The sequence below is a fragment of the Helicoverpa armigera genome, chromosome 8 (assembly GCF_030705265.1).
Source record: "Helicoverpa armigera isolate CAAS_96S chromosome 8, ASM3070526v1, whole genome shotgun sequence".
Classification (NCBI taxonomy): domain Eukaryota; kingdom Metazoa; phylum Arthropoda; class Insecta; order Lepidoptera; family Noctuidae; genus Helicoverpa; species Helicoverpa armigera.
The window spans coordinates 121,496-140,308 of NC_087127.1; the positions used below are offsets into that span (position 1 = coordinate 121,496).

General features: G+C 41.5%; 1 protein-coding gene across 4 annotated transcripts in view; it reads right to left on the reverse strand.

Moving 5' to 3' along the window:
- The window catches only part of LOC110380887 (ras-related protein M-Ras), a 23,118-nt gene continuing 4,305 nt past the window's right edge, over window positions 1-18,813 (reverse strand). The window contains exons 1-4 of one of the 4 annotated variants that reach the window (XM_021341029.3): window positions 8,253-10,109; window positions 3,003-3,091; window positions 1,975-2,105; window positions 1-1,880 (exon numbers count right to left, since the gene is read on the reverse strand). In XM_021341029.3, coding sequence (XP_021196704.3) covers window positions 264-1,880; window positions 1,975-2,105; window positions 3,003-3,091; window positions 8,253-8,257 — 1,842 coding nt within the window. In that variant the 5' untranslated portion in view covers window positions 8,258-10,109 and the 3' untranslated portion in view covers window positions 1-263. Of the gene's footprint in view, window positions 1,881-1,974; window positions 2,106-3,002; window positions 3,092-5,636; window positions 8,187-8,252; window positions 10,110-15,154; window positions 17,738-18,813 lie in introns of those variants that run through there. The other 3 variants (XM_021341028.3, XM_064035772.1, XM_021341035.3) reach the window with 3 other exon arrangements.

Consider the following 18,813-nt stretch of genomic DNA (forward strand, 5'->3'; position numbering starts at 1 on the left):
TTCTTCACGAGCGATAGATTTAATATCAACAGAGTTGCCAACTTTACTACTCGCGGAACACACGAATACCGACTTCAATAACAATAAATACGTAATATTAAGTTGGTGACGAAAGCACAGTTCGTGTGTTTGTTAACCTGCGATGTGTGATATATCGCCGCCGACACCATAAACCTGTCAGCATCGAGTGCGTATTGCGGTACAGTCGCACATTAGCCGTCTTCCTATACGAAACCTAACCCACTATAAATGCTGAACAGTAGTCATAGTCCAGCAGCAGTGTCATCTTCGAGCAGCATGTCGGCGAGTCTCTCCCCGAGAGCGATGGCGGCGGCGGCGGTAGAGGCGCGGGGCGCGCGCGGCAGCACGCCCAGGTCGGCCGCGCGCAGGCGCCGCACGCCGCGCACGCGCAGCCGCGCGTCCACCACCGCGCCCAGCGCGCACGTGCCCGCGCTGTGGAACACCGCGCTCGTCACGTGGCGGCTGTAGCACCTCCAGTAGCTAGACCTGTCCTCGCTAATACCAGGACATCCTGGCAACTCCAAATGAAGCAGAGTCGCATTCCGTTTCCTAAACAGCGGCGTCTCCATGAGCTGTTCGATTATACGTATGGAGAACATCATTTCGTCCACGTCCCTCTCGTCACTCAAGTAGTTGGGGAAGATGGCGGGATGAACGCTAGGGTCGGAGCTAGCAAGCCTGACATATCCGACTGAATGGGGACTCAAGACAACTGGAGATATTACAATGAGCGCGTGGTTCTCATTTGCTTTTACTATTTGTTCCACGACGTCGTCATTAAAGCCTGTGATACGCTGGAACACATGCTTAGCTGCAGGCAATAAGTTCCTTTCTACATACGCATGAATTATTTGAAGATTTGGTAGCTCACAGTCGCTCCCATCAAAGCTTACGTTCAGCAGTTTTCTTCGTGTAAAGTTATAGCAGTGCGAGTTGATGAACACACTCACATCCGTTAATCCGTTGGAAGTGAGAGGACCTGACCGCATGACAAGTAACTGTGCGAGCTGGTCAGTCCAGGTCGCCAGCTTCTTCACATCGTCGTGTATTCGGTTACTTTGATCAACCTGAGCCAAAATGAGCGGCAGCACATGATCCGTCATGTTCGCTCCTACGCCTGGCAAGTCCACTTTTACTGGAATACCTAAACTGTGTAAATGTTCGGCAGGTCCTACACCAGACAACATCAATATTTGCGGAGTTCCAATGGCTCCAGCACTTAGGATCACTTCCCTGCGCGCGTATACTTTTAACTTCAACAAACCTTGAACAACAGTGACACCTCGCGCGATATTTCTTCTATCAATAATAACCCCCGTGCACAGAGCATTCTTAGCGATCTTAAGAGTTCTTTTGACATCTTCTCTTGCTAAATATCCTCGCGCCGTACTCATACGCTCTCCGTCGTGAACGTACCCAATAAGTTGACTGACACCAATCTGCGAATCTGCGTTTACATCAAGATTTTCTGGTAATCCTAGAGACATGTATGACCGCATGAGCCTGGAGTGCCACGGGTTTTGGGAATCATCAAAGAAACCGATGCGCATCGTTCCTGAAGTGTTGTGATATGGCTTAGAAGAGGATGGCAGCAGGTTCAAGTCTTGTAAACCTTCGTACTTTAGGAAGTATGGCTTGAGGTCGTCCCAGGTCCACCCGGGCACGGGCATGTCGTGGAAGTCCTGCCTGTTGCCGCGCGTGTACAGCATGTAGTTGATGGAGGTGGAGCCGCCGAGGCACTTGCCGCGGCTGAGCCGGCACTGCCCGCCGCGGGACGACAGGCACGACACGTTGTTGGGGATCGTCTGGTACTGCCAGTCGAGCTCCGAGCCCAGCAGGAACGTGGCCGCACTGGGGATCTAACGTAATTGCAATAAGCATTACAACGCCAGTACGTACTCAAGATGATATAATAATTGACACCTATGACGGGATATATCGTGAGTAATTCACCTTGGAGATGTAACTGGGATCTGTGCCAGCCTCCACCAGCAGCACTTGGGCCCCGGCGGCGGCCAGGCGTGCGGCGGCGGCCGCGCCCGCTGCGCCCGCGCCCACCACGATGTAGTCGAACCGCTCACCCCCTGCGTTAGGCAAAATAAGCCACTTGAATGTTTTTTATGCGTAACTACGCTAAAACAAATTTAATACTAAACGAAAATTAAAGCCTTTTACTAAACTAACACATAACATTTTGACAGCGTTAATGACACAGTATTTATGTCGCACCACCCGGAGGCGACTATTCCAATTTACGAGCACAGCTACTCCGGTAATTACCGGAAATTACAATCAGACAACGTTCCTTTCAATTTTCAAAATGTAGTTTGTTTGTGCATTGTGTGTAAGCTGATAAAAGTTAAATTGTGTATTAATTACTTGGTAACTGAACACGCGGCGGCTCTGACACGCAGGTATTAATTGGAGGAAATCCCCACACGAAAATAATATTTTCCAAGATTGACTAATTACGAGGAACTTTATGTTCATAACAAAATAAACAACAGCCTTCAAAATAAAAAAGCGCTCATAAAGAATTCTATAGGTGGATATAACCTGGAGATATAATGTGTTTAATTGTTTACGAGCGCCAGTTTAACGACGGAACAGTGCACATCGAGTGACAGTCACACACTGGCACAAGGACACATTTTGTCGCTCGTTCCGTGAGTGAGCACTCAGCTCACCCGCCGGAGTGCACTCCGCCGAGTGTGGAGAAGGTCGAGCGACGCCGCGCGGCGACCCACTGCTACTGTAGGTACCGCCTCCTGAATAACATCCAAAGTGCTTGTTTCCTAGCGACTGCGATGCTTCCTGCTATTAATTACCTGTACGTGTGTGTGTGTGTGTGTGTGTGTGTGCGGTTAGCGCGGGAACGTTTCACAGAATCCCTTCATTTCATTATGTTATTGAGTTTGAGGCTGATTTTGTTCTTGTTGGTGAAGAGTGAGCGTATCAGCGTACACGAGTGTGCCTGGTACCTGTGAGGAGTGCGCCCGGCGGCAGCGTGTAGGAGTGGTGCAGGAGCGCGTGCAGGCGCAGGCACGTCGCCAGCAGCGCCAGCAGCACCCTGCAGCAATACAACCACACATCATAGCTTCCGTAACACACGTTCAGCATTATGCTTAATGGATTTATTTTGCTAAGATGGACATCAGGGGCAGTGGCGTAGCGTGGGGGGGGCAGGGGGGGCAAATTCCCCGGGCGGCAGCTTTTAGGGGGCGGCAAAATTTACCCAATTAAAAAAAATAGTTCGCAACTAGTAGGTATCTGCGCCGCTACATAAAACTGTCTAACAATAACAAAACAATACACAAGAAAGTTGAAACTTTTTAAACTTAAAATTAATTATTGGTACGTAAAACACACGTGCCATTACATTTAACGTAATTTTGGTTTTGAGTCTTAAATAAAAAATAATTAAAGTTTAAATTTTGCATTTGTCAACAAACAAAACGTTAAATACGTTTGGGCTAAATTTTACGTATTTTTTGTTTTAAGTCCGATAAAAATTTCGAGCTCGCTTCGCTCGCGTATTCAAAAACGATATGCCCTTATTTTTGCATCTGTCAACAAACAAAAAGTTAAGTAGGTACGTTTGGGCTAAATTTTACGAAATATTTGGTTTAAGTCCGATAAAAATTTCGCGCTCGCTTCGCTCGCGCATTTGGTTGCAAAGGAAAAGTCTACTTGAGAACCTCCCCCCTCTGCCGGGGCTGCGGGTTGTTCGAAAGAGTTACCGCAGCTCTGGAACATAAAAGGCTTCGCAGTAGCGGCGTAAGGGGGGGGGCGAGGGGGGGGCGGTCCGCCCCGGGTGCCACATCTCGGGGGGTGCCATCTTGGTCGGCACATAGGTATCTGCACGACCAGGATGGCGTGGGCAGAAGGGACATGTCACTAAGGGTGCCATTCTAATCTGCGAAGCCTAGGTGCACTACCATTTACTGCGCGATATTCAAATTTTAAACAAAACTACAACAGTGCGTGTGTGAGACATCGAGGCGTCACCCCTCTCAGTCCGACTGTCACCCTTCTCTTGTATTTTTGCTTTTATCTGATTACTTAAATTAATTCCTCAAAGTTAGAAAAAAAAATCCGCTCGCTTCGCTCGCGGATTTCTCTCCATTTCTACATTGTTCTACGCTTACTTTTTGAGCCCTCAAAAGCAAAAATATTTTGTAATAGCGCTCTTAAGACTGAAGTAGCAAAAACAACTGAGACTCGCTTCAGTCACGGTTTCTTTTAACTTATGCTTAATTCTGAGTTAAATTAGAGAGTCCTCAAAAATAACAATTAAAAAATTTAACTTTACATTTCTTGGACATTTATAAGCTATTTAGGCGCTATTTGTAGGCGGAGGTGAAGGACTTTGTGTCAAAAATCTAAAAACTTTCGCGCTCGCTGCGCTCGCGCCTAACACTTTACAGTGATTTCTTTACATATGTTTTTGCATCCCAAATATCAAAAATTTCGCGCTCGCTACGCTCGCGGCTCCTTCACTATGGTTACTTCTGTATGATTTTTTACTACTTTATTTTTTAATTTACTATGTTCTATTTTGTCGTTTTTTGGGGTTGCTCAATAAGTAGCGCCCCGGGTGCCACCCCATGCTACGCCGCCACTGGGCCTTCGACGGAACACGGCGGTTTTTAGTCAGTAAGACGAAGTCTGACACTCCCTCACCGCTGCTAACCCACAGCGGGAAGAGTCATTTGATGATTTTTAACGTCGATACAAAAAAAAAACCCTTTTTATGAAGTCGGTTAAAAATGACAAACGGCCAGTAACACTTGTTATAAAAAATACACGGGAAGGGGCACTCCGCCCCTAAGACGACCCACTGACCAAATCGACAACTGCCCCGGGCGGCAGATACCCACGCTACGCCACTGATCAGGGGGTATCTCATCGCCGATAGATAAGTTAAATGAGATCTACAAATAATAATGAGGTTTAACTAGCCTCAACTCACAAGGCTCAATCCTATCGATAAGTTTTGACAATAGCTCGAAAATAGCTTCGGATAAAGGAGCAATAAATGCCAGAACCATAAAATAGGCTCTTAACCTTTCTTATTATGCGTATCCTTATTATTATGTAAGTAAGTAGGTATAGGCAGAGCCACATCTATTGTGTGCGGTTCCGCCGGCCTGCCATACGAAAGGTTAATATGACATCATATCATACGTACCTATCATTGAGTAGTCGGGTCATTTATCTTCCTTGTGCTATTGATACATAGTATGTATATGTATAGTTAGTTATGTTACAATTCTGAAATACATAGATACAGTAAAATGTTCAAAACTTCAAAAGATGTATAAACGCTGATATTTTTAGTGTTTTCAATATTTATCCTCCATTAGTTAGCGAGCGTATAAACGTGCTCTACTTTACGAGCGACACTCGTGCAGCGCCGCGGCGATGCCTGCCGCGCGATCACGAGCAATATGTATAAATATAATGAAATCTCTCTCATAGTGTTCGCATACACAGCTACATAAAGACTGAATGGGGTATAAACGACTCGCCGGCAGATTAATGAGTAACACAAGCTTTTATCATAAGTGTTCCGAGTGGTGTTTTAGCACCGATCTTATGTTCCTCTCGCTTACCTATCTACGTCAAAGCTTTGTTTTCCGACGAGCACCATTTCTCAACCCGAGTTTGATATTTGCCTCGTTTAGTTACCCTTACACAAACCCAGATTCTCTTGAATCCTGCAACAGCAACACAAAGCCACCGCCTGTCACTTGCAGACACGTCGCAGGTCAATGTTCAGCACTCGCCGCACCTTTAACTACTTACGAATAAAAACGTTATTTCCTACATGTCGCCCATTCATGAGTCACGATTGTCAACTTAAACTCAGGTTAACAGTAATTATTTAGCTCGTAAACATTATAACTCATGACAGAGCGTTTATCAGGACTAATAAGTCAAAGTAGACATGATATTACAAAAACTGTTGTTGTTGTGAAGTTGTTCACTTATATTAATTAACTCGGCGACGACGCGTCTCACGGCAGACACAAATGATGTATTTCATTAATGCGAACACGTTCGTCTGTATGCGAAGTTTGACTTTTAACTCCTATGTTACCTGTTTCGAGCTAAACTAAAGGTATTATAGTCGCGACGTCGTGAGCAAGTTTCTGTCTTTGCCATTAGTATAAATCATGTTTATTTAGGAGTAAGGGGTATTTGTTTGTACCGGGCGGGTGGCGCGACTCTCACTTCAGATCAATAAGCAGTTCCGGTGATTTATTTGACAAAGCAAATATGAGATATTGTGGGCGCGCCGCGTCACGCGCCCGCCACGCGTCGCCACGCCACTGCCACGCCACCGCCACGCCACGTCGCTCGCCGACGCTCGCCCGCACACACTACAAACTCAATTATTTATTGATACGACCAGCCTTTTTGGGATTTGTGTAATATCTCATATCATACACTCTGTAACATCTCAACGAAACGATGTTCCCACTTGCACTGATATCTAGATTATTTTCTTATGATAAGAATTAGCCACGTCATAAAATATCTTCGCGACAAAATCAGGGCGATGGGGTGGCAACTCTCATGTTTTGTAAAATAAACCCGTTGACAGCGAGTTATTAATGGTCGTAATATCGCGGGGGTGACAGCTGGGTGGAGGGAGGGGGGAGGGAGCGAGGGGAAACGCACACATCGCTAAAGACATGCTCGATGATAATCAGGAAGTTTAAAAAAACAAATTTGTTGTCAGCGTGACGCGGCACGTTCTGGCTCGCTCTATTCATGCCTCATAAGGATTTCAGATACATATTTTCAGCTTTTCATAGTCAATCTGCAAACATATGTTAGTCTGAATATATTCACGATCGAACGTTACATTGAACATGACGTGGGAACTGAGTCCTAATTGACTAAAACCAACGGCTGGAAACTTTATTACTCCTCTATTTTATGAACAGCGCGATTACTGGCATCGTGTGTTATTCATTGCTTAAATATAGTTTTCATGCATGATTGAGCGACTGCGCCGCGTGCACTACACGTCAGTTCCGTGGAATATGAGGCTGCGGTGGGAAGCGCAGCCCATTAATATTACAAGTAATGCTCAAACACAAATAACTGCAAAATACAAAGTCAGATATATTTTTTATATTGCATTGTTTCTAGAGTGTTATCTGAGTAACAATTCTTAGCACCCACGGATTTTAATAAAACTTCAATACTTAACAATACGCTAGAGAAGTGGAAAATATTTTCAGACGCCCATTACATTGTAAACAGTTTTTCGTTAGTTTCGTGCTGGGCGTGCTGACATGCCAACTCGCTCATATCTACTCAGGACCTATTGAACCTTTCTGACGCACTGTATCGTTGCGTCAGCCGAAAGACGTCAACTGCTGCCTCCCCCAAGGTTCGCAGTTTGCTGGTTGTTCAGCAACCCGCATGTATAGATCAGGTGGCGTTGGGAGGAGTGGAACTTTTTCATGTATCTCGCAGCGAACCGTACGTACCGCGTGTAGGCGGAAATTGTCAGGGAAATGGACCAAATTCAATTGACGTCATACACTGGTAATTTCCGGTGCAGTCGTGCATATGCCGCGCTATGCTATGCTATGCTATGCCACGCTGCAGGTGACACTATAAAAAGCGCGAGTGCGACATCAAAGCGAAGTCTCATCGAACTTGTACACTGGACCAATAACCGGATAACTAGGCGATGGGAGTAAGGCGCGACTCACTCATACTGTCACATCGAAAGCTTGCCGACGTTGTCTTGTGACGTAGAGGCTATAAAACCACGAGCAAGCCATTTCTGCACTATATATAAACACTAACACTGCGAGTGACGTCACAGCATCCCCCGAGCGCGTCAGCGAGGCGACCAAAGTATATTCATAAAAATCCCAAACGGCTTTTATTTTCGTTAAAATACTTGGACACATTTTTGTCACCACTCCTTGTTAAAGTTATGACGTTATTATCTCGATACAATGCCTCGAATATTTTCCTTTTATATAATAAAAATACTCGGAGAGTGTTTCCACTTTCGTGTATTCCAAGATAAAACGATATTTAATTTACTGTAAATGTAGACTGAATTTTGGTTTTCAGGCTGAAGCTTCTATACTTATATGTGTTTTTATTGCTAAAGGATAATTTGGACAATAATCATACCTGTTTCTGAAATATATTGAAGTAATTCAAACACTTCAGTTTGGTTAGGCATAACTTACCACATGAGTGTGAGCACCTCTAAGCTTCGTGTGATGGCATCGCTGTCGTTCGGAGTCTGATACAACTGTACACTACATAGTTCGTGATCAGATCACTTAACGTTTACTATGGCGACATTTCGAAACCAAACTGGAGCAAAGTTTATCTGTGCGCTTTTATAAAAGCACGTCTTTTGTGATCCGGCGATGACGCTCTCCAATGAAGTGCTGACAATGTGTGACCTCCGGCGCCGGCTCCGCGCCGACCTTCACGTCATGGTAACGTCTCGAGCACACCTGGCACACTGCTATAGATTAACCACTTTAAATCATAAGTTTAAGAAATCCGCCCCTAAGATGGACCACTGACTGAGAAGCCCGCGGCACCCGAAAAGGGGCCTGATCGGGCTGTTGATTATGGTTTCGGGACAGTGCAAAGAAAAAAGCACCGTCAACGGATAAACGGCACGGCTCCTGCGAAGCTCAATGTAAAAATCCAAGCCGCCAAGCCGAATAGAATGAGTTAAGTATACCAGATTGGCATTGTTCCGATTTGTCATCCATAAATGTGTACCAATTTGACAAAATATTTTATTTTGCATTGTTCCGATTCGTCATCAGTACCTACCTACTATATTTTGTTAAAAGTACTGCCAACAAGAAATGCTCTACCTACTATATTGCAATACCTATGTTTTTTTTGTTAATTAGTTAGGTATATTTTATCCGGATACGGAAAGACGAAACCGGTAAAATATAAGCAGCAGTGCACGACTAAAACTAAAATACCAGAATAGCATAAATCCTGTCAATATAACGAATTATTGATTTATTTAATTTATCTATAAGTAAATATTCACATTTACTTATTTACGCCACATCAATGAATTGTATGATATTAAATAATCTTTTGCAAATCCCCAAATAACGTCGATACATAGCATATAAAAGTAAGACAGATGAGCATCCCGAACATGCTTGAAAGTGGCAGTTATAGAGGCTACTTCAATAGAACTTCGACACTTAGGTTTCCGAAGGCTTTAGGGCACAAACAAATAACATTTCCCTCTTTATTATGAATGTTCTCCTTATTATAGTACCTAGTAGTATAGAATATGTTAACTTAAGGTATATACGGACCAAGGCCTTGTCTATGGGCCATAATTGCCTAATAACAATAGTTAAAATAAATAAACAATAGTGTACCCATAAGGCGACCTTCAGTGGCCTCGAGGCTCTACATAGGCGGCTCCGACTGTAACAACTAATGAAAAAACCTTCACCGCCATATTTGTTTCAGGAATTCTACTTACTGTCATGAATTCGACGCAGATTTTCCCTAAAACAGTTTAGTTAAAAGCCTAGGCCGGGTCGCGGACGGGATGGCACCGACCCTCCTCACTAAATCAAATAAATGCGCTGGAACAATTCGCTCACGAAAAAGAATGAATTACGAATGTTAAAGTGAATTAATGAACGATATAATGAAGTCATTATTTTCTTTATTGAAAGGGAGCGATCGGTCTCTTTGTAATGCGGCCTATACTTGTGCGTAGAGACGCGCACTTTGTAGGGAAATATGCGCCCGCGGTTTATTAAAGAACATAAATTATGCATGATACAGATGTGTGGCAGTAAAGTCTTCCACTAAATGTTGAAAAATAAACTGCCGCCGTGTTCGGCTATGCTCGTGCGTGTGCCTTACATTTGATATCATTGTGTCGTTGATTATCGTTACATTTGATATGTTTGTTATCGTTACAAAAGCTCAGTGACACATACAGAGGCAGAGCAACAAAAACACCTAAACATAAAAAGAAACCATTAACAATATTATTTCAACATCGGCTATCGGCACATTTCATGAATAATACATATAGGAAACACAAATCCAATAAAATTCCACCGCGGAACATCGCGGCCGGCTGACTCCTGACACAGTACACACTGGTACACAAGTACACAACATGGTACACAAGTACACAACATGCTACACACACACCCCATACGAGTATTTTACAATCCGACAATAAAAGCTTTACGTACAGGATGTTTGTAATAATGTCAGAAATATTGTCGCCAGCGAGTAATTTACTTCAGCCGGAGCGCGGTGAGCGAGGCGAGCGCAGTGAGCGCGGTGAGCGCCACGCGACGCGCTCGCGGAGAAAAATAACGAGGATTATGAGTTCTTTCACGCACAGATTTATTCGTGTTTACGTCAACAACAACGTTATTAAAAATGTCTGCGACATCAAAGACTACCTTTCAACAATGTATGAAGACAAACATCGCTTTGTGAGCTGTTAATTGTGCGCTATCAAGTTCACTTGCCGTATCGGGGATTGAGATGACACAAATTGCTTCATTGTTTCTTCTAATAGTTTTTTGGAGACACATAATTCATTTCCCTCGCCTCTCATATTGTACTTTAGTATCATCGCTCATCAAGTTTATTCCCTATTTAGTATGGGCTCAGTTCGCACTGCACAAGCCAATATTCGGTGAGCTCCTCACCTCACACAGATTGACGTTTCCAGCGTCACAGATAGCAATGGCTCCATTTGCATACAAATTGCATACAGACATATCCTCGGAAATATTCCACGTTCACGTTACAAACAAGATCCAATTTTACGGCTCTCTTTGAAACTGCTAGTTTTTACATCGTCATGCAATAGCGGATGTTTCTGTATCGCGAGTGATTCTGCGCGATATGATCAACTTCACAGAACATATTCAAAGCTTGCTTATGCATTCATCTATTCAAACTAGATACAGTTCGAAAGAACTTCACATCTACAATATTAGCATGAACGTTAAAAATAGATGTTGATATTTTTATATTCGTTAGTTAAAGTTCAAAGTATGTAACATAAATAAGCAATGAGCACTCGGACGTAAAGGCAGGATCGCAATTATCGTCATATTCCGTATGGATTCAAATTGGGAAGTCAATTAAAAGGCCGCTAACAGCATACAGTTCATTAAAGTTCAATTAGGAATATTGTGTTGACCGCTCTGTGTAGCCCAACCTATTATAAAAACGAGGGTCGACATTTTATTTTTCTCTTATAAATGCGCAATATTAACAAGGGCCAATTTATAAAAGCTCAAAAAGACGTTTGAGGCACGGTTAAATATTTCCCGAAAAAACCTTTTCGTAATGTTAAGTAGCAAAACAAGTGGCGCACGATAAATGATTGTCATTTGTTTTTTAAGCATTAGCTGCGTTACTTGTTACATCCAGCCCATTATAATGGGGAACCGTTTAATACAGCATTTAAAACAGAGCCCGTTACAAGGAAAATATCTTACGGTCTCTTCTTAATAAACCTTTCCTTAGATGATATCGTAGAAATATTTCCATAATTATCTGAAATCATATAAATAACTATTTACAGAAAATGCACAGGTCTTCAAATCTGCATTTTATAGTTTATTAAGAGCCGTCTATAATCGTACCTACTTGATACAGAAAAGCGAAAATACCCATTTAAATGAATATCAACGACCTGATTAAAAGACTCGTCTGCATCTGTATTACCAGCAGTGTTACCGGCGACACAAAGCAAATCGCAATCATAACTTTACACAAAAAAGCTATTCGAAACATTCGCGCAGTTAATGCGGAGTCTCTTTGTGCAACATTATTGGAGGAACATCAGCGGCGCCGCGCTCCGCAGTCACCGCGAGCTGAACACGACGCTCGCAATTAATACACCTGCCACGCCACCGCCGCCATTACAGCCACGATCGAACTCATCGTTACGTGCCATTACCAGTTTTATGACAACGTAAATAAGTAACACGAACAGTTCCGCTGAAAGCTCTGCAATCAAATAAGTAAAGCCTGTATGATGTAATGCCGCGAGTGTAACGTGTCGACAACAAAGATACGCGGCTACAGCCCCCGGCTGAACTCGTAAAGTATGTTTCAAACGAGGCTCGCTTTTGACGGCGAGTTCCGACAGACTCGTAAGCCGCGCGATATGTGGCCCCTGCCGGCTGTGTTCTTCTCAAGTAAAAATTCCAATGTTATGTTCAGGCACGCTTCAGGTATTCAGATATCAATAGCAGCACCAGTGTTACTCACTTTTGTGTATTTTAGCTACTTAAGGTCGGTGATGCCAGCGATTGCTCCCGGCAATTAACCTGATAGGTAAACTGTTATGGCCCTATTGAACTCAACTAACTGCCCTCATTGTACATAACGTTAAAACGGACGCTTTATATAAAACCGTTGTTCAAATAGCCGTTCTTGTAATTATTTACTTCTTCATTATAAGGGGATCGTGCAACAGGACACAATAATTAGGAAGCAGCCTCAAGTAACTTATAATTAACGAGATTCTAATTATAATGAGAGAATCACAACAAAAGCGCTTTCATTTTAATGTTCACGAACAAATAATTTTCCAGTTCACGAAAGAAGTTAAAACGGAACAATATAACAAGTAGCTAATTTGGAGCGTTTTTTCAGAACAAGTTATACTGTTACCCAAACTAATATTGTTAATGTGAAAGTTGCTGTCTGCGGGTAAGGTTGTCAGGACCAAGCCGCACACAAATGAGCTGCTTTTTATGCGGGAAGTGAAGTAAGTTCGTTAGGTTCTATGTAAACGGGCGTAACTTCGTCAAGCCGCTGAGATTTCACTGAACTGAAGCGATTCACTACACTGATACAATTCCAGTCCATTAGCTTCCTATGCATGCAGACATAGCGGTACCACTGACGTGACGTGACGTGCCACATCTCCACGAAGTGACGTCTGCCAACAATCGATTTCTACTTATGTCCCAGAATAAATTGGGTTTATAATGAGGCAAAACGTTTATATCTGCTTACGTAACGGGTTCGCAACCTGTTGCTACTTACTGAGGATTAAGTAGGTATTACGTACTGGAGATTATCGACTGTGCCGAGCCCCGACTTAAACCAGAATTAATAAGTTATCGAGCTTGATTGTTTCTCTTAAGAAAGCAATCAAATGCTAAAACAGTAATAGGTACAGTATGACATTAGAACAGAATTCTAATATGGCATTAAAACTGAATTTTGTGTGTTCCAGGGGCCCGATTCTTCTAAGTTAATATTGTCAAAATCGAATAGAAATTGAATTGCAACATGATCGCAATAGCAGTTTTAACCTTATCGGGCATTCATATAAGACCAATCGTATTCCAATGACATTCGATTGCTCCGCGATTGGTCTGCTATTTTGGTGATTTTGGTCTATACGGTAGTTTGCTGTACAATCATTTTGAAATCGTAAATCATTTGCAGACAAAATGATTCATTATTGAATGACAGAAAAGGATAAAAACGTTGACTTCAAAGAAAAAATAGCGGAATGCCACATACGCTTCAATCGTAATCGAGTCGGGATTGGATCTCAGTCGAACCGAGTCGAACGTGAATCGTGTGTCGCTTAAGTAAAATTAGGAGAATTGGGCCCCAGGAAAGAATCATGATCTAAGTTTATGAAAGCAAACAATTCGTGGGAGCCGGAGTATAGCGCGATGATTGATAAATATTTGTCGAGTTCGCGTTACCTGTAGTTGGGTATTCTCCGGGTAGTGACCGCAGCAGGTCCCCGGCCTGCTGGCCGTCCCCGGCGGTTGCTCAATAGCCGGTGCCGCGGTGTAAACAAAGCGTGTTGTTTGCACGCGGGTCACGTGCGCGCCGGATTAGCTACGCGGGCCACAATTAAACGTCGCCTTGGCCCGAATTCACTTCTTGTTCCGAGTACTTGCCTCTTAAGTATTAGAAATACTATTATTACGGCTAATTAGAAACGGTAATAAGTAGGTACCTACTCTCATTAACAGGAAAACCGTTTCAAAAGCCTTCCTCTTTGTGTACGTTCTTCACAAATACATTATGTTAGGTACAGCCAAACTTAAATATTTAAAGGTGCCTGGTTACTTGCTTGCGCCAGTGGATTGATACGCATCCCACGGGAACTTCTCCGCACACCCGGATTAAACATAGCTCATACGTACGTAGCCTTCCTTGACAAACATGGACAGAAAAAAATCCAGAGATTAGCGTGTTCAAAACTGGTGGTTCAAGAGGTGCACTACCTATCTATACTAACGCTACTCTATCTACAAAATATCTGAATTATTTGGTACCTATCTTTTTCAATTGTGATTATAAATAATAGATTAATAGTAGGTAATAATGTTTATTATAATAGGTAATAATGTTTATAACAGTAGGTAATAATGTTTGCATGCCGAATGGTAAAATATGGCTGAACTTTATAATTATAAGAACTTTTGTATACCCGTATTTGCAAAATAAAAATATTCTATTCTCTATTCTCTATTCAAACTTTTGGCGAAACGATTAACGCCATGACCTTCTGTTAATGCCATTATCGAATACCTTGTGCAGGTGCGCGAACAAAGCATACAGTCTTGGCTATATGGTGCGTATCCCTCGATGTTTCACATCTGTCGGTGTCCCGTAATAACGCATGTAGTTTGGTCCACGTTGCGCCATCTCGCGTTGCGACATCATGTAATGCAGAGCGTCATCGCTCCACCTCTACAACTCAGTAACGTGTTTGGTAGGTTGGTAGGGCACGCTAATAGTCCTCGTGAGTCCTTGCATTACTTCACAAGGCATAGAGGGCGTTACTTGTAGTATCGTCTTTATGCTGTGTGTGTGGTGGCGCCCTCTATCAGCTAGAGGCTCACTGCGTTAGCAACCCGTGAGTGAGCTTCACACCGCGAAGTATCTGTAGATGAGGTACCTTCAGAGGTACTAACAGGCAAAGGGTGCAAAATTCTGTACGCCGACGTAGTGTGTCGCTGTAGCGAATGTAGCCAGTAGGTATCTCTCCAGTGACAGTACCACGTGCTTGAGCTTTAACAAAATAAGGGTTACTAGGTAACGTGATTAAATAAAATAAACGTTCAGTTTAAATTTCTACATTTATTATATGTTACAACATACAAAACATATAGTAACAACAATATACGATCATTTGATTACGCCGATGCGATCGGAGCAGCGCGGTACTGTTAGTTTCTTTATTGTAAACATCTATTTGGACACGATTCAACAGACTAGACCAAATAATAACAACGGTAAAGCAATATCAAATATATCTTAGTACGTTTGTTCATAGTTATAGAATTTGTGTCTATATTGTTCAACAGCTATTCATAAAAATTGTTTTTTATTTTATTTTTGCATTGGAAGGAGTTGCATACAATATTATACTCTAGAATGTAAGCATAGCAACCGAGAGACTGCGGCATCCTTCAGACACTACTGAGTCGATGGAGTCGATTGCTACACTGACAATATGGACAAACAAACACAATGAGCTACAGGTGTGTGGATGGGGAAGCTCTGTGTACGTTAAAGCTAGTAGTTAGCGTGCGACTCCGCCCGGGGTTCTCCGTTTCATTGTACCTCGACACGACGCGGCAGACACATCTGCACGAAACCTTCAATAATACGTAAGACACTTGTATGCAAAGAAACCCACACACCCTGTACGCTTTCATCTTGACTTTTATATATCGCGTTCTGAAGGAAAGCGTACGGGGCGGGTCGATTTTTTTGCACGCAAGTGTATATTAAGTTATACATTATCAGTGAGCAGGTATTTCCGTCGCTTCGTACACTTAATACTAAAGTATTTAAAATAATTAGCAAATAACACGATGCGGCGCAGCGCCATCTATTGTTGGACAAAGGTAAACAATTAGTGTGAGAGGTTACATGTGATATAATAAATAAGCTATGACAGTTTCTAGCACAGAATTCAGAATGCATACAAGGAGACCGATCTATACATGAAAATTAACTATTTGGTGGTTTTGCGTTCCCACCAATTCATCATTACAACTCGAGCGAAAGCTTCTAAGTATTCTTAACTTCAACCACGACAAAAACTTATTATTATTTCAAAAAATTAAAGTCTGGCAAAGACAGGCCGCTAACGACTCGACCTATGATTTCTATATTCTGTGCTAGAAGACAAGTGCGTGTAACTCTATCGTAGGCCTAACATTACCTATTGGAACACTTATATATTCCCGAGTTCAATTCCTTGACAGTGACTTCCTAGCGTAACGAGTACTTACGTCTAACGTGATGTTCTCTGCGGACACACCACCGCACAATACTCCAGAATACTTGGAAATTATACCCTCATAGGAGTCTATGTAGGGACTCAACAATATTATCTACGTCTAGGAAGAATACAAGATATTATGCTGAACATTTATGACTAGATACAGAAAGGATCACAGAACACTTCAAACAGTACAACGTTGTGTAGACGTAGTGTGTCCGCAGTGAACAACACAATTGGAAATAAATCCTATACATAATTATAATATGTGTGAAATGATTCAGCCTTAGTGTTATGTATGGGGCTGTGCACTCACTACTGTGCACGTACTGTGTGAGGTTGCCAGGTACACAACACATCTCTGTATTTATTGCCGTGCCATAGAACGTCAGACACATCGTGTTTTACTTGCAATACGTGGTGGGCAGGATTCTGTACCTGGCAACCCCAAATGTGTTGCGTTGTTACAACAATGTACACATACAATGTCACATTAACCTAATTACATAAACCTTTAAACATTCAAATATAGTCCTTATGTCAATAAAATTAAATGCTATATCGTTATAATCTCTTTGGTGTGAATGTAACAAATGCATAGTTGGCGTCTTGTCGACTGTCGGTAGTTAGTGTGGGGTCAAGATATACACATTGTATACATTTGTGCAGTTCGCGTATATCTGCTGAGCAGTCAAGTAGTTCAGTTATTACTGAACATTAATGTTAATGGGGTTTTGGTCGCGATACTTCCTTACTCTATGGACACTTACTGAGCTAAAATAAATGCTACGCATTGGTACATGTTACGTAATAAATCAAGTTAAATTATTTTATTAAATAATACATATATTTTATCGTCTAGGAGACGTAGTAGTCAAAATAATAATAATGTACCGAAACTATTCTTTGCCAAAAATCTGAAAAAATATTTGACTTTAATTTGTTGGTGAATTAAAATTGTACATGTTATGCACACCAACTGCAATGTGTTGTGTATAATTTATAATCCATATTATGATTATATTCTAGCCATAACTTACAAAAATATGATAAAAATATAATAATTTATTATGCATTTAAATAAAAAGTCTATACATTTGTCCGCAATAAACATATTTGTGCAAATCACATGCGAATATTTCAACAACATACGAGGAATAGCGATTTCATTTTCATAGATTACAGGATTTCATATTGCATCAAAAATATAAGTTAAATCTCTCTTGGTAATAAATAACTGTTTGGTAGCAAGCCACAGTGTCGGCGCGGTGAGTGTGACGTCACTCGAGCCGACACGTCGTGTTTGTGTGTGTGTGTGTGTGTAAGTCAGAGCAGTGCACACTTGCCGAACTTGCGGCGGCGGCGCTGCTTGTCCTCCTGCTGCGGGTGGTTGCGGATGATGCGCACCAACTACAAGACAGTACTGCGGGTTAGCTTCGTATAACCAGTAACACGTGCAACACCACAAGTGTATATACTTAAAACGCAGTACAAAAAAAATCTAAGAAAGAGCTTTAGAGCTTTTTTTTTTATTTCTGTAAAGTGCGTTTTTTGCTTGTCCCCCGGATTTGACGTAATTTCATTGTTAAACCCATTAACTATTTGAGTTTTTAAAGATACTGGACCAAAGAAAATACATTTAATTTTAATTTATTATATTAGTTTCTGTTCTAATTATTCATTATTTTGTTTTAACAGCATTTAAATAAACAGGAGTAGGCTTTTTTTGCTTGTCCCCAGCTGAATTCGTATGATTGGATCAAGAATATTTCGCGATTTTTCTACGGACGATATACTTTTTTTAAGGGGTTTAGTTTCTAAATGTCATCATTTAATAATATTCATCAATTCATTTGTAATATTCTGGCTTATTTACATAAAAAACGTATAAAATTACGATGATGAAATTTTGATCCATCCTGAACATTCAGTATTGTGACTTTGTTTTATAGTACTTTAAGCCACAATTTTTGGGTCCTAATACTTTGAAACAGGCACTACTTAGACATACTACTGGTTTTTACTTTACTTTACTATTAAAGTCAAAAGGATTTTGAGGAACGTAGACGTTTTGTTGCTGGCTCCGTACAAGAACGGATTTTATGTTCAGATTTGTGTTTGAATTTTACTACAGCGTAACCAAATATTAGGATTGCTGTTTATTTCTAGAAACCGCCATTTCTTTAAGTTACTTTTTAAAATGACATCAAATGGTAAAGAACTACAAATAATTATTTATATATTTTTTTTAATCGGCAAGTATGAAAATGTGACTTCCGTTTTGTGACCAAATCTATGGTCACATACGGGCTGAGCTCAAAGTCACAACATGACTGATCCTATAAAATTAAGTTTACATGGAAATAGTGATGTTGTTTCAGAAATTCAGAATAATAGTTTTCTGTGGGGATCAATTTTATTTTATTCATGTTTACAATCTTTATGTAAACGAGGTACAATATTTTTTTGTTATTATTTGTTCCATT